At 36.8% G+C, this 17,551-nt stretch overlaps 1 protein-coding gene across 3 annotated transcripts in view; it reads left to right on the forward strand.

Moving 5' to 3' along the window:
• LOC117386524 (RAS guanyl-releasing protein 2) overlaps positions 1-17,551 on the forward strand; it is a 93,090-nt gene that overhangs the window by 19,638 nt on the left and 55,901 nt on the right. For all 3 annotated transcript variants that reach the window (XM_033983923.2, XM_033983924.2, XM_055228935.1), the window contains exons 2-6: positions 4,041-4,159; positions 12,086-12,188; positions 13,637-13,693; positions 15,278-15,409; positions 17,202-17,352. In XM_033983923.2, the coding sequence (XP_033839814.1) occupies positions 4,090-4,159; positions 12,086-12,188; positions 13,637-13,693; positions 15,278-15,409; positions 17,202-17,352 (513 nt within the window). In that variant the 5' untranslated portion in view covers positions 4,041-4,089. The remainder of the gene's footprint in view (positions 1-4,040; positions 4,160-12,085; positions 12,189-13,636; positions 13,694-15,277; positions 15,410-17,201; positions 17,353-17,551) is intronic.

The following is a 17,551-nucleotide window of genomic DNA, read 5'->3' on the forward strand; positions in this document are numbered from 1 at the left end:
CCAATTTATGCTGGCCCCACCTGAACATAAGTTTAAGCATAAGTACTTTTTCATTGCAAGTATTCTGGAAAATTCTAACATAACTTCAATAAAAGACATTACAATATGATTCAGATCTACAGTAATTTTAATGTCCAAAATGAGGGTCGCACAGCGAAACCAATTTTAAATGCAACAATTTCAATGATTCACATTGTTGCCCTCTTTCATATGTGGCACTTAATGAAAACCACCTGTAGACAAAGCAGTAACATCTCCATAGAGACGAGGTGACCAATCCTCCACCAGAAAAGATACATAGTGCACCTCTAATATATAAAATGTTTAAATTCAGCTCAGGTCGTGTTGAATCATCTTGAATGCCTGCCCAGACGCTGTGACATTTTGAGCACTGCACACATGTATTGACCAAGCACCTTCTCTAATCCTGTCTGTCCCCTCTCCATCCCACCCCCTAATCTGCCTGATCAATTCACCCATGTCACAGTCACCTAGCGACGGCCAATCACATCACACTTCCTGCATCTCATCTCTGCCCTCTCAAAACCAATCTGCTGTAGAAAATAGACACAAGTCTTGAAATTCCAGATAACTGCCTGTTAATCATGACCAAAGAAGAACGGTCACTGATGTACACTACAAAATTAATAAATGAAATATTAAATAATTTTGGATATTGGTTCTAGGCTATTACAACCAATTAGATAATAAACAATAATTTGGTGATCATTGACAAAGAACATTTAATAATGTCTGATGAATTATACTTAAACTTCATTAACTAAAAAATAATAGCTAATTAAAGGCACAGTATGTAACCCTCTGGAGGTGGCACATGATTCTATGCAAATAGAAAGTTGAAACCATACTTAAGAACTTTCTCCATGCAGACAGATACATTTTATGCCATACTGTGAAAGATTATAGCCAAAGGAACAACATTTCCATGGAAACAAGCAGGAGGAGACTCTACTCCAGGCCTAATAAGAGTCATTCATTTTAATGTAACTAGATTTATTTACTTGTTGGACTTGTCTTATAGAGAAAAAAAAGTGTATCTAAAAAAAAAGTATCTAATCAAATTTATCTTGTCCCAGATATATTGCACAAGCACTTGAGCACTATATTGTACAAACTCTTGAGGTTAAATTAAGTCCATTGTGTAGTGCCTGCATTTAGTTATAGTGTTTTATTGTCCAATAATCAGGAAGTGCACAGTTAGAATGCTAGTTGTTAGTAGTATGATTCCCACTGTAAAACTCTGGTCTTTGAAATGTGTTAAAGGTACTAAATAAACTCATCACAGTGAATAATTAGGATGCTTGGAATGCATGACATAAATGAGGAGTAACTTTGGACCAGTGCAAACCGTATGAAAAGAACTAGCTCTGTTTTTTGTGGTTTTAAGATGGTAAAAATCTGGTACAGCGCCTTTAAAGTACTAGATATTCCAAATACAACAAAAAGCTAAAATGCCCAAGGGAATAGAAGCGCTGGTCTTTTTCATACTCTGAGATGTCCATTGATGGGGGCTGTCTGGGCTCATAATACTGCCTGTTATGTAGGCTGGCTTAATTTCACAGAATAGTGCTACTTTTTATAAAGATTTTGAACCGCTCATTATGGTCATTTCTGATTGGCTGTGAGAAACTAGGCCTATGCAGTGAAGGTCAGTCAGTGTGGAACCATCTGTATCTGAAGGGTTATATGTTCCCCCAAATACAAGATGTCTCTCTTTCATCCATAAAAAGACACAATATACAAAAAATTTTAAAGGATGTTATGCAAATTTAACTTTTTCAAGCTTTGACCATGTTATAAAGTTGATCCCTCACCAAAAACAGTTCATATTTAGCATCTTTCACACTTGTGTGAGAAATTCTGTTTTCAAGATTGTCAGTAAACACTCATTTCAATCTTCCTGATTGTTATATCAGGTAGAAGTCATGGCCATATTACATTTATTTGAATGTAGGTGTTTTTATTGCTCAGAAATGCTTGGAAATAATTCTTCCACGGATCTAACTTGTAACCTGGCCTCAACTGCTCATCTGCATGGACAGGGATTTAACTTTAATGACAAGTCTAATCATAGCTAGTACAGAGCTCAGGTTGTGTTGTTAAACCTTAAAGTTAGCTTAATGTTAAACCATTGGACATTTTTAAGATGCTAAATACAAAAGTCAGCATTTTTTTAAAAGTGTTTTGGTTCTGTAATGTGTGGTATCTGTAGTATCTGTAGTACAATGTGAATTGTACTACATTAATCTACATTATTTAATTGTATCTTTAGGCTTGGGAGTAGGGTTGTGTCGACCTATACCGAGGATGTACCAATACACCTTTGAAGTTCGATATATATTGCTGAAGTAAATATACAGGATAAACTATAATATTGAAATTAATTTACACCACTGACACAATAACCCAAGAGCAGATTTAAACCATAGACACTATTCTGAATGTACAAGATTCATGAGCTGAAAAAAATAAATAGCAGAATTAAACACTTAAGAATTTAGTTTGCATCTGTAATGAGTCATATAAGTTATTAATTCAACCTTTTACAGCTTAATATAGCCAAAAAAAATAAAAATCCCAGTGGTGCAAAGAAAATGTACACGATAAATACAGACCCCACAAAAATATTGTTCTGACTTTCATAGATTGAACAAAATGTTGATATAGTAAATATCGTGACAGGCTTATGTACAATAGTGTAAAACAGACAGTTAGCTTCCTGCTTTTACTGCGTTAATTACCAAAACATCTCAGACTTGTTTGCTAGCTGTAGCGCTTTATCCATGAATGATCCTTCTCTTTTGTCTGGCCCGCTTTTGTTTTCCTCTAAATGTGTCTCAGAATGCCTGTGAAGCCTATAATTGAAAGCATCCTCCCACCTCTTAGCTGCAGCCATCACAGTGTCAACCCACAATAAATAACACACAATCCTTTCACTATACTGCCACCCAATTCTGCGGCGTTTAGTGCAACAGCAACAGCTAGCTCTGTGTGGGGTTTGTTGGCAACAACTGTCAATAAAGAAATACAGAAGACTGTTCTCATTAGTGCTAGTGCTCAAACTTCATTCTTGGGCATGTTAAAACTGAGCAAGAGCAACTGAAGTAAACTATATTAGCATAATGTTGGCTGCATTCTTCCACCTTTTAAGCTATAATCCATTCAGAACACAAATAAATATTTACATACATAAAATTCTAAATTGGCCTTATAAATCTATTTAGACACCAAAAAAAAGCTCTTCCACAGTCTTCAATGTGATGTTGTTACTTTAATTGGAACATTCCACAGCATGACATTAACTTAGCCATCTTGCATTTTGGTCACATTTGGTCACATTTTAATATAGCACTTTTTCACCTTCAAGGCACTCAAAGCGCATCAAGGACACACACATATTCATACACCAATGTACGCAGACACTGGGGCCCGAGGTGTCTTGCCCAAGGACACAAGAACAGCATTGTTACAACAGCTACTGTTACCCATTTCTTCAATAGTATTTTTATTGTTCAAAAATATCTTGAAAAACATGCATTCTTCCTGTGAGCGGGGTAACCTCTCTACAGATTTGTAACTTGATCTGTAACTTGATTTGGTGGTGCAAAGCAATCACAAATCCATAGACACAAGCAGGTGGCCCTCAGGATAAAATGTACATGGAAAAATTACATAGTGTGCCTTTAAATAAAATGGACACAAAGCTATACACTGCAGTAGGCTAGTAGAGCTTCATAGACTAGTGAATATTTCATGAATGTGAGACAAAAAAGTCACGCATAGTTAACTGAATAAATCCTGTCATATATACACATATATTGCAATTAATGACCAAAAATATAAGTTCTGAAACTCTTGTCTTAACATTTTAATAGGGTATTTCCCATCAACTTGACAGCTGCCCACATTAAAACCACTTTCGTCTCCCTTTTCAGCGAAACTAGGTTCAACTAATCTTACAACTATTCAAATCATTAAGCTGTACTTCACCTCCTTTACTTCTTTCTGTTCTGTTTTAGGGTGAATTGGTCTACCATATAAACCAACCAAGTGCAGCCAGTCACCACGATGGACTCCATTCTGTCAGAGCAGTCAGCTACTGTAGATGAGCTGGTTGAAGCATGCATCCAAGCATTTGGTAAGTCCGTAAATTATTCCATAGTTCCATAATAGGGTTGTTAAGTGTGATGTCACTTTCGGGTCCAAGGTGCATCAGCTGATTGAAAACAATGGACATTCTTACAATTTGCAATTACTATTTGGCAACAACACACCTCATTGTTAAAAACGGCTGCAGTTGTTTAGCTTTTAACAGCCAGGGATGTAAGTGTGACAGAAAGTATATGGGGTTGAGGTAAGTAGCCAGGTTTTGCCAAGCTAGTGTTAGCAGTCACTGGCAGTTAATCCTATGTTATGATCATAGACTTTATATAAATGGACATAACTAACCTGCTAGCTGCCGTGTTATAAATAGAAAGTGAGCATAGGCACGCTTCCAGCTCAATCAACTCCAATTAACTTTGTATTGAAAAACTGTCATCCCTCTCTCGGTAACTGCTGCTGTCAGGCTTGACATTTTGGCCTTAACATGTTTGTATTAACCCGCTCTAAATGTTTTTATTTCACTATTGTGTCCGTAAATCAAGATATGAACATTAATAACAGACAAATCAGGTGCCTTCTTTCCCTTTGCTCCCGCTAGCGCTAGCAACAAGTTTGATTGACAGCCCTCCCACTCCTTGCTCAACCGGTGGCGCAGGTGGGGAAGATAGGCTCTTTGGTTGCTATGATACTAATGATTGAAATTCAAAATATGGAACTCAGCTCAGGATGGGGCATGGATCTGTTATTATTTATTTATTTGGGTTGGCGGGGCTGTGGGTTTGTATTATTATTATTATTTTATTTTATTTATTTATTTATTATTATTATTTTTATTTATTTATTTATTTTTTGTGGGTGGGAGATATGGAGGTCCAGGTTTATTTTATTTTTTTCTTCTGTACAAAGGTTACAGTATGAAAGACTACACTTTAGATGGGTAGAATTAATATACTCTTTTTAAATGCCCGTGGCTTGAATTCCCCTCAAAAGTGCCAAAGCATTATAGATTTTTTTGCATATGAAAAATATTCACTTTGCATTTATTCAAGAAACCCATTATTTAGAAGCAGATGCACACAGATTCCAGAACATTTTTTAATGTTGCAAATGCATCTTGCCACTCAAAAAAAAAAAAAAAAAAAAAAAAGAAAAAAATAGAGGTGTCCTTATTGCGATTAGAAGGAATTTATGTTATACTAACCTGGGCATGGGAGGCAGCAAGGATGGTCGCATTACGTATTGCAAAATTTTGTATAATGGTCTGAAGATTGCTTTGGTGTGTGTTTATGCCCCAAATGTGTTCAATAAGCAATTTTATGACACCCTGTATTCCACCTTGCTTGATCTCCCTGACTACCAGATCTTAATTGGAGGGGATTTCAATGCAGTGCTGCATCATGATATGGACAGATCAGGACAGAAAGAGAGTAGTGATCAGAAAATGACTTCATGTGAACTTCAAAATTTAGTAAATGAAGATGGTTTATGTGATGAATGGCATCTCATGAACCCTCAATCCAGAGAATTTTCCTTTTTTCCTGTCCTCTGCACGTCACAAATCTTTTTTCCAGAATAGATTATTTACTTATTTCAAAGACTCTGTTCGAGACCATTTTCAGTACTGACATGATACTATGCGCTTTATCAGGTCACAGGAAAATAGAGGTATATTCTCATTGGCTTTCTTGTTCAGTATGTCAATAGGGGTGTCCATGCCAAACTTCAAGTGTTTGTGACAAAGTAATTTTTTTGCATACCATTAAAAGGTTCAAGGGGGCGCTGTGGACCAATGTAATGTTTGACATATGCAAATTGCATATCTATTCACTCAGATCAAGATTTTGAACAAAACGTATATTAATGCCGGGAAATAGGACAATGCATGTGTGAGTTACGGACCATTTAAAACTTCAAAAAATGTATTTTTTCTTTGCAGGCTGGCCACACCCACATTTTATAACTTAGAAAAATCCAAAAGAGTAGCCTATAATACCACATGGGACTAGTTCATTTTGACCAATTTGCAAGTTTCTTGAATGAAATTTAGAGGCACGAAAAGTTCTAATGTGAGTAAGTAAAATTTTGAAAAAAATGAGTTCCGTCCACAATGGCCGATTTCCTGTAGGGTTTAGGGTGGGGTCATAATATAATTTTTTACTTGTCTTGACATGTTCTATGTTTGTACCAAATTTCATTTGTCTACGTTGAAAAAGGTCTCTCATTGCCGTAATGTATTTTGATTTTTGAGGTGGCGCTATTGAGTCATTTTGATACGTTAAATTTTTTTGCACATGAAAATACAACTTTTTTTGCCAATCTTGAATTTTAGGCCATAGTTTGATTAGTGTAGAGCAGTGGTCCCCAACCACCGGGCCGTGGACCGGTACCGGTCCATGGATCAATTGGTACCGGGCCACCAGCTGTCCAAGAAATAATTGATTATTTCCATTGTATTTATTATCTTAGTCTGAACAATCTTTTATTTTGAAAAATGACCGGACTCTCGGTTACATTTCCGTCACTTGCGTGCCGACAACTTAACCACTTAGCGTTCCGACGGCCCGCCCGCGTTACACGTTACAACTTTACAGCAATGTACGTGTATTTCTGCGTCACCCACAAACAATCTACACATCAAATGAAAGCTACGGCATTCATCTTTCTGAATATATAAACCATTTACACCTCTAATCACCACAGTGCTGACAGGAAAGACGTTTTTACAGAGAAGTCAGAAATGTGGATTTGGACTTCACTTACCTTTGAGCGCTCTGGTTCTGTCAAACATCAACATATTCACACAAACACAGTCTCATTCGTTCCGTAGAGGTCCAGAGAATATAATCCAGTCAAGAAATTATGTTTACAAAGAAAGTTAGAGCCTCCATGTCCAATCTGCTGCAGGAAAGTGAAATCTGTTCCATCACTTCTCTGCATTTCTTTTGTCAGTTTCAGGCATAATAAACTTCTGACAGCGCCGTTCCTCAGTGCAAAACAAACTTGTTAGCTTGTGATTGACACCAAAGTTGGCCAATAAGGTGGGGGCTGTGGGTTACTGGAGCCGCAGACAGTGAATGAGAGCTGCAGATGACTGGAAGAGTACGCCCCACTCTCCCCTTTGTAGAATGAAGCTGTTACATTACACACGTTTAGTGATGTTTTCCTCTTAAAACCCATGAACTGCGGAACACGCTGATGCGTGACATGCAGTGGTTTACTGTAAAAAACTGAGTTTGCTAGGCACGTAAAAGGAGGAGACTGGATATAAAGATCCGTGCGTAAAATTATGCGCGCGTATTGCGTAATTTTACGCAGCAGTTTTGCATTTTTATGTGTGTTCCAAAGTGTATAAATGCTCAGCAGACAAACTTACAGTGATTCTGACACCTGTGGGTAAAACTATAGGGTGTTACCTTTACAAAGACCTCAAACTAGTGCAGTTACTACTAAGGGAGAGGTCAGAACAAAGGCAATTTCACCAAAATGACCCGGAATGCTAAGGGGTTACAAATTAGCAAAATGAGACCCCCCGGTCCACGGTAAAAATTTTCAAGCGTTGGCCGGTGCGTGGTGATAAAAAGGTTGGGGACCACTGGTGAAGAGCATCTATTTAGTCTACAACAAAGTCCAGTGCTCTGAACCCCATTCATTTCAATGACACATTTATTATGTTACCACAGTAACATAGTTGCAAATAGAGATATGATCTCATTGGCTTTTTGGTTCAGTTTGCCAAGCCAAATGTCCAGGCCGAATTTCAAATGTTTATGTCAAAGTAATTTTTTTGGTCCAATTCAAAAGTTCAAGGGGGCGCTGTGGAGCAATATAATGTCTGACCAGTGTAAATTGTATATCTATGCGTTCAGATAAACATTTTGAAAAAAAAAGTATATTCTTGCCGGGAAATAGGACACTAACTGTGTGAGTTACACGCATTTAAAAACTTTTAAAAATGGCTTTTTCTTTGCAGGCTGGCCACACCCATATTTTATAACGTAGAAAATTCCAAAACAATTCCCTATAATCCCACATGGGTCTAGTTCATTTTGACCATTTTGCATGTTTCTTGAATGAAAATCCGAGGTGCAAAAAATTCAAATGTGAGAGGTAAAATTTTGAAAAAATGGGGTTCCGCCCACAATGACTGACTTCCTAAAGGGTTTAGGGTGGGGTCATAATATAATTTTTTACTTGTCTTGACATGTTCTATGTTTGTACCAAATTTCATTTGTCTACGATGAAAAAGGTCTCTCATTGCCGTAATGTAGTTCAAATTTTAAGGTGGCGCTATTGAGTCATTTTGTTACGTTAATTTTTTTGCACATTTCTTGCCAATCTTGAATTTTAGGTCATAGTTTCATGAGTGTAGAGCATCTATTTAGTCTACAACAAAGTCCAGTACTCTGAACCCCATTCATTTCAATGACACATTTATTATGTCACCACGGTAACATGGTTGCAAATAGAGGTATGTTCTTATTGACTTTTTTGTTCAGTTTGCCAAGCCAAATGTCCATGCCCAATTTCAAATGTTTACGTCAAAGAAATTTTTTTGGTCCAATTCAAAAGGTCAAGGGGGCACTGTGGAGCAAAAAAAAATCTGACATATGTAAATTGTATATCATTTCATGTAGATCAAGATTTTAAACAGAATGTATATTAATGCCGGGAAATAGAACACTGCATGTGTGAGTTATGCACACTTTGTAACACTTCAAAATATTGCTTTTTTCTTTGCAGGCTGGCCACACCCACATTTTATGATGTAGAAAAATCCAAGACAGTTCCCTATAATCTCACATGGGTCTAGTTCATTTTGACCAATTTGCAAGTTTCTTGAATGAAAATCCAAGGCGCAAAAAATCCAAATGTGAGAGGTAAAATTTTGGAAAAATTGCCCACAATGGCTTCCTGTAGGGTTTAGGGTGGGGACATAATATAATTTTTTACTTGTCTTGACATGTTCTATGTTTGTACCAAATTTCATTTGTCTATGATGAAAAAGGTCTCTCATTGACGTAATGCATTTTGATTTTTAAGGTGGCGCTATTGAGTCATTTTTAAAGAATAATTTTTTTGAACATCAAAATAATACATTTTTCGCCAAACTTGAATTTTGGGTCCAATAAAATTGACTTTTCGTTAACGTTCAGGGGGTCAAAAGTGGCTTCAATTATAATAATAATGGAATTTTTTTTTCCACCCATTATTTTTCTCCTAAACCGGAAAAGCTACAGTCATGTGACTTTCTCACATTGTGCCCCATCACAAATAAGGCCCCTGTGATTTTTTTCACACGTCCACGTCAAAGCGATTGTCTTCTACGAATTTTTGAAAAAGAAATTTGAAGAGGGCGCTAGAGAGCCATTTTGTGAGAGAGTGCCTTGATTTGCATATCATTGCGTTCAGCTCACAAATGTGCATAAACTCTGTATTAGCATTTTCCCAACAAAAAATGTGTGAAAGAGAAATATTTTTTTGAAATATTCAAAAAATTGCAATTTTGTTGAAAATTCACCCTGACCACACCCAAAGTCATAATCAAAATGTAATTGTTAATCTTTAATCACACATGGGTTTAGTGGGATTTGACCAAATTTGAAGTGTTTGTGATTAAAACTGGGCGAGATAATGTCCTGAATGCGAGGGTGTGCACTTTTGTCGTTCCCGGGTTTGATCCAATATGGCCGACTTCCTGTACATTTTAGGGCGGGGCCATAATATAATTTTTGTCATGTCCCGACATGTACTATTTTTTGATGTGAGTTTCAGATTTTTACGTTGACTTTTTTCCGAGTCGGGCTCCCATTGGCCCCATGAAAATCAAAGTTTGAGGTGGTGCTACCGAGTAGTCTTGTGCTATTTTTTCTCGGGGTCTTTTGTGACAATTAGAGCTCGTCGAGTTCTAATTTTTGACACCACTCACTGCCATGTCGGGGCGTGTTTACTACTTGAGTTTTGCCATTTTCCGTTTTAATGAGTCCCTCGCCGGGACATAGTCCCAGGCTCGGGTCTAATTAAAACTGCAAGCAGTGATAAAGGCCCTCGCCACCCCTTGCGACCGCGGGGTAAAGGCCACAGTGAATATCCTGCCTTTCGTTCCCGCTGAGTAATACTACTCCATTCATTCCAATGAGACCATTTATTTGTTCAGTTTACCAATTCAGACAGTCAGACATAGGTCAGACATTATATTGCTCCACAGCGCCCCCTTGAACTTTTGAATTGTACCAAAAAAATTACTTTGACATAAACATTTGAAATTCGGCATGGACCGTTTGACTTTTGACATTGACTTGTCAAACTGAACAAAAAAGCCAATGAGAACATGCCTCTCTCTGCAACTATGTTACCGTGGTAACATAATAAATGTGGAGTTCATAGTACTGGACTTTGTTGTAGACTAAATAGATGCTCTACACTTATCAAACTATGACCTAAAATTCAAGATAGACCCTATAAGATAAACCCTACAGGAAGTCGGCCAATTTGGGCGGAACCCCATTTTTTCAAAATTTTAACTCTAACATTTGTATTTTTTATGCCGTGGATTTTCATTCAAGAAACTTCCAAAATGGTCACAATTTACTAGACCCATGTGGGATTATAGGGAACTCTTTTGGAATTTTCTAAATTATAAAATGTGGTTGTGGCCAGCCTGCAAAAAAAAAAAAAAAAGAAGTTTTTCGAAGTTTTAAATAGCCCGTAGCTCAAACATGCAGTTTCCTATTTTCCGGCATTAATATATGTTTTGTTCAAAATCGTTATCTGAGTGCATAGATATGTATGTATATATATATGTATATATATATATATATATATATATATATATATATATATATATATATATATATATATATATATATATATATATAATTTTCCCCTATAACTTCTAGCCTTGATGAGCTTCATTTGACTGGTGACATCACATTCCCATAGTCCACTTCTTAATACAGTCTATGGTTAGCAGTGACTGACAGTTAATCCTATGTTCATATATCATGGGCTTTGTCTGAATATCTACCCTAGCGCCTAACCCCTCATTCACTACATAGCCCCGAACTCTTTAAGGGGCTTGATAGTGTACTCGTTCACAGTTTTGGATACGCAGCTCACTACATTCGGATCAGACCATAATGAAAATGACTGTTTATTTATACACATGTTGTACTTGGGCCAGTTTTTGTTTTATGCGAATAGGTCCAGTAATTGCAGACATATCAACCATAAACCAGGTCAACAAATCTGCCATCTAACAGTTAAACAGGGATTCTAGACCGTTGTGATGACACATGAACTGAACCCAAAATGTGATGATGTCATGCTCTCAGATGGGGAGCAAGAACCATTTTTTCCCAATTGATTTCATTGTACTTTGTCATGAAATATTATACCTGATCATTTTATTAGTGACTAGAGCCAAGAACTCACTATCAAAACAAAAATCTACATTTTAACAATATTAATTTTAGCTGCCCCCATCTGTGTTAAATATTATTGCCCTATTGTTGGGTTTCAGATGACATCACAACATTTTATAGCCCAATGATATTCAATACAGAATATTAGGAGCGCAGCTAAAATGGCTATTGTTAAAATGCAGATTTTTGTTGTAATACAATGTGATGTTTCATCTGGTTGCTAATAGACATGATCTGGTTTAACATTTGTGCATTTACTTTTTGGATATTTCATGGCAAAGTACAATGTAATCAATAGGGGAAACTGTCTCTTGCCCTTCATATGGGATTATGACATCATCACATTCTAGAATCTGAAAACCACTAATAGAATGCTGTGATGTCATCTGAAATCCATCAATTAACATTAATTATGATTAACACAGTTTTGAAATATGCGCTCACCTTGGACTCTTTGTACAGAATAGATTAGTGTTAAAGGGAGCACAGAGGATGGGTTAGAAAGAGGCATAATAGTGATTGACTGTTTGTGCTTGCAGATGAAAAGGGCGATTTGAAGGACGCTTCCCTGGTGAGGATGTTTATCATGATGCATCCGTGGTATATACCCTCCACGGACTTGGCTAACAAACTGGTGCTCAAGTATCCTTTTGGAACAGCTGAATGCACTGAGTAGTGTTCAGGTTGAAAGAAGTAGCATAGATTTGCCAGGCAAAGAGAAATATTTAGTGTGAAATAGTCGGGTCTCAAAAGAGAGAAATGATAACGGTCGCCATGGTAATTAGGGCTGTAGTCGAACAAAGAAATTCTTGGTCAACTAAAGACATGTTCTGCCAATTGATCAGTCAACCAGAGACTTTCAAAATTATTGCATAGCTTATCTCTATGTATCTGACTCAAAATTGGACTCACAAGACTACACCTGCAAGGGAATTCATGCACTATACTATATACTGTAACTATTCATACACAAAGGTACTATGAAAAAATGTATTTATATAAAACAAATTAAACTTGTGAATCATTAGTTTAATCTGTCTTTTTACTTATAAATCCCAACAAATACCAAATCTTCAGTTTACCCACTCTCTTTGTTCTGTTGCCCCACATAAAATCTTATGATCTAAATTAAATAATAACAAGTAATACAAATTTTAGTTGACTAAGACACCATCGACCCATTAATCGATTAACGACTAAACAACTACAGTCCTAATGGTGATTGGTGTAAATGGTGTAAACGGTTACATTTCTTGACTGTTTTATGCTGCTTTCAGACCAGAGCATCAGGGGCATTGATCGGGTTTACATGCAAAGTGTACGAGGAATTACTGTTGTGTTTCATGTATCAGCCTTCAAATGCAAACGCATCCACCTAGAGGTGTTTGGCAGGATAATGTTTATAGTGTTAAGATAAGGCTAGTTGGTGACAAATTTGTTTTTTTTTAAGACTGTTATGCTAAAATGTTGATCAACCCAAACCATTTTCCTAATCTTAACCATAATTCTATTCTAACAAAACAAAACAAAACTGTAACCTTAAAGGCACTGTACCTGATTTTTATGTTTTTCAAAATGTGAAGAACAGAGCTAGTTCATTTGAATTGCTTAGAAATGGTCCAAAGTTATTCCTCACTTACCTTATGCATTCTGAGCATCCAAATTATTCACAGCAATAGTGCATTTCAGTTCTGGCGTCATAGTATTGCTAACAACTAGCATGCTAACAATGTACTTCCTTATTCTTTGACAGTAAAAAGTTTTACAATTGAAAGCTCTCATTTTGGCCTCAAGAGTTACTTTTACGATATACAAAAGACTCTACATAAAAACAGAAAACAAAATTTGTACTGTCACTTCAACCATTTTCCATGGTTTTCCATGATAACCATGTTCCCATTTTGAATGACTAGTCAGAGAAAATGTATGGTTGTTGTGAAATAGGACATGAAATGAGTTGTTATGATAAATGAGCATAGTAGAAAATGGGAGCATTTTTATTTGCTGCGGCTACTGTTGAAAAGAGAACATGCAAATGCAAAAGAAAAGAATATGTATAAAACATACAGCGTCCTTGACTGGAGGATCAGGTCTCAAGAGGAGAGCTGCAGTGCTGAACACCGGACCAGAATTGTCCACCTTCTCAAGTAAGAGTTTCTGCATCTCTAATGGATCCTAGTCCTGTTTCCTCTCACCTTGCAATTGCGACTACTGTATATATATATATATATATATATATATATATATATATATATATATATATATATATATATATATATATATTTTTTTTTTTTTTTTTTTTTTTTTTTTTTTTTTCAAACTGCAAATGGATAGCATCATTAAAGAAACCATATGTTGCCTGCTTTCTTACAGTAAAAATGGGGTTGCCAGTGCCCTAGCCTGCATGTAGGACCAGACAGATCAGACAGAGACATTTTAGGTTTAAACCAACTGGATTTCAGCCTTGAGACTGGCAACCCAAATGAGAGACTCATCTGAAGGTCATTCTGGTTTCTGGTTGGATATCAAATTCTAGCATAAATAAATAGGAAATCATGTGCAATGTTTTTGTAACAAGAATAAATCAGCATTAAATTGTTGGGGACACAGATTGACTTACATACAGTTCCCTTAAATAATTAACACCAAATAAATAAAACAAACAAACATACAAACAATTATTTCAACTACTGCCATAGTCTCCTAGTAGATGTAATTATCCCTCACATGTATTTTATCCTTGTAAGATTGACAAGCTTCTCAATGTGCTACACTGTTCATTTAATCCACATTGAGTGGTAGTAAATTTCTCCTGTAGCCACAGCTGCCCTGGAGTAGACAAACAGAAGAGAGGCTTCCAATCTGTGCCATCAGTCCCTCCAACTGCCACCAATCACTCACTCACACATATGCACACCTTATTCTTATATAGACATGGGTGAGGTGCTTTGCCCAAGGAATTAACAACAGTATGCACTGGTAGCAGGAATCAAGCAGGTCCATCAAATATGGCTAAGGCAAGGCAAGTTTATTGTATGGCACAATTTGTACACAAGGTAATTCAAAGTGCTTTACAGAATAAGAAAGACATTAAAATCACACAAATCAAAACAAATCATCACAAATAATCATAAAATTACCATTAAAACAGAAGAGTGCAGAATAAAAACCTTTCAGTCATGTACAGCTAAACAGAACTGTTTTGAGCCTGGATTTAAACGTTGTCAAAGTAGAGGCCTATCTCACATCTTCACCAAGACTGTTCCATGTTTTAGCTGCATAAAACTAAAATGCTTATTCCCCATGCACTCTGTTTTTCAGTATGATACTAACTCTGTGTTTGCCAAATCAAATTCTACCTTTGAGTTCTCAAGCAAGACATGGGCATATGAATAAAAGGTTCCTTAAAGGTGTAGTATGTTATGTTATTGTGTTATTGTTATTATAAGCAGGGTCCAGCCTCCACAGAGCTGATCTGTAAAAAGTTTCACAGTGCACCTTTAACCAATGTAGGGATGATAATGTGCCTATTAATAATTGCAAGAAGCATCTAAAGGGCCCCCACAAGGCTTAAACCAATGCTAAGGTGAAAGTGTCTAATTCCATGTGAAATGTACAGAAAATCATAGATCTCAAATGTACTTACCTTATCTTACCTCACCCGTCTCCCTGTTCCCCCTGTCCCTCTTTGTCCCTTCTGGCTCTCTCCCTCCTCTCTGTGGCCGGAGCAGGTATTGGATCTCGGAGTTCCCCGCAGAGTTCAATCTGAACCCGGAGCTGGCTGAGCAGATGAAAAAGTTCAAGGAGCTGCTGAGCATGGAGGGAGAGGAGAGCCACAGCAAACTCATCGATATAGACAGTGTGTGAGTAATATGTAGTGCACTGTAGGGCTGAACCATTTGAGGAAAAGAAAAAACTTGAGACAAACTTTACAATTAGGTTTGCGATTTATGTTATGATAATAGGGTTCTGTTCAAAGTTTACATTCTAAATGCATCCAGAACAATTGACACAAGACTGAAATATGACTTACAAACCACTCACATTTCAGAGAATGTTCAAAACTACAGGGTTAGCAGTTTTTATGTTGAAAAAGGCTGGATATTTAAAAAGAAAAACAAAAAACAAAACAAAAACTGAGGCACTCAAAAAGTAAAAAGGGCTGAAACTTGTTGACATTTTAACTTTATCTGCCATTTGTTAATAAAGGCTTTTTAATTATTTTGTATGTTCCAAGTGTCTCAGTTTTTTTCCAACAACATATCAACTTTGTATTTGGGGTTATACTGAAGAGCACCAAAAGGACAGTTTTGCACAATCTCTACATTTCCAAATAGCACTCCTGCCCCCTATTTTTTTGCAGATATTTTGTTGTTTGTAGAAGAAATTATGGTACTTCAAAAACTGCATCCTTTGTGTTTTGCTAAATGTATCCATTGAAATTGCAATTTTGATTCTATTGCTGCTCATCTTGCAGGCTTAATGCAGTGACATGAATGTACCTGTTGCATTTGACACAGTAAGTGTTTTTGAATACAACACTTGAGACAAATTTTCTTATTTGCTCAGCTGCGTGAAAAACAAAACTGGTACAGCCACTTTAAATGCCATAAGCCCTTTACAAACATGCGTGTTCAGACAGACTTCAGCCTGCTCAAATGCAGAGCCCACAGTCGCACCCAATTTTCCCAGATGATACATTCCCTAGTGTAGAGTGGCTGTTTGGTCAGTCAGAGCTGGAGTGGCTCCGGGTGCAGCAGCCTCTATGTGCATAAAGCTCACATAGCAGACACACTACTCTTCTGTTCAAATGCAAAATATAGATGTACTGCAGATGGGTGTACAGTTTATGGGTGTACAGAGGTGAGTAGAGTAGCTTAAAATTATACTCAAGTCAGAGTAAAGTTACTTCAAAATATTATTACTCAAGAAGAAGTACAAAGTAGTTGTCCAATAAATTACAAGTAAGATTAAGAAAGTATTTGTGAAAACTACTACTCAAGTAACTTAAAGGATAACTGTTGGGATGTAACATATGGTATATAATTTGAATTTATGTAAATTGAAGTACAAAACATTAAAGACTGCACAAAATTGGGTATTTTAAAAGGATAGCAAAAAAAAAAAAAAAAAAATCATATCTGAAGGAGCGGTACAAGATACACAAATGTTCAAATCATTTTTTATTGTTGACAAAGTTTTTGTCACTTGTAGATTTATTCACAGTGGGAAGACAAAGTAGTAGTCAAGTAGGAGTAAAAGTATGCCACTCGAAAAGTATTCTCAAACACCTTTAAAAAGTTGCTAGAGTAAATGTAACTGAGTACTACCTATACCTCTGGACATGCAGGAGAAGCACCGAGGACATCACCCAAAGTTCACCTGGGTGCGGTGTTTGTAAAAGGCTACACTGTGAAACATCAAAGGGCTATGCAATGTTTTTTCTTCCAATTTGATGCCATGGGGGCTGCAGTATCATTGAGGTCCACCAGGCCCAGACAGCACTATGAGTACCACTTAGCAAAACATGTCGATAGTCACTGAAATCTACTAGTATTTTATTGTCCATTACCTAAACAGTTTGTACTTGTTAATTGCTGTAGTATTCTGTATTTCTGTGCATGTAAATTCTCTGTAACGTTTCTTTGTCTCCAGACCGTCGTACAAGTGGAAGCGGCAGGTGACCCAGCGCGTTCCCTCTGTGTCCAAAAAGAGGAAGATGTCTCTGCTCTTCGACCACCTGGACTCTAGTGAATTGGCAGAGCATCTCACATTCTTAGAGTATAAGTCCTTCTGCAAAATCCTGGTCAGTATTTTCTGCTACTACTTTTGCTCCTCCTCCTTTTACTACTACTGCAATCGGTACTACTACATGTACTTCTGTTCGTCCTTCTCTTACTTCTCCTATTGCAACAAGAATGCCTACACGCAAACCCAACAGTTACAGTATAAAGTAGGGTTGCAAGACCAATCGCAATAGGTACTTAATTTCCTATCTTATTCTG

Source organism: Periophthalmus magnuspinnatus, chromosome 18, assembly GCF_009829125.3.
Source record: "Periophthalmus magnuspinnatus isolate fPerMag1 chromosome 18, fPerMag1.2.pri, whole genome shotgun sequence".
Taxonomy (NCBI): domain Eukaryota; kingdom Metazoa; phylum Chordata; class Actinopteri; order Gobiiformes; family Gobiidae; genus Periophthalmus; species Periophthalmus magnuspinnatus.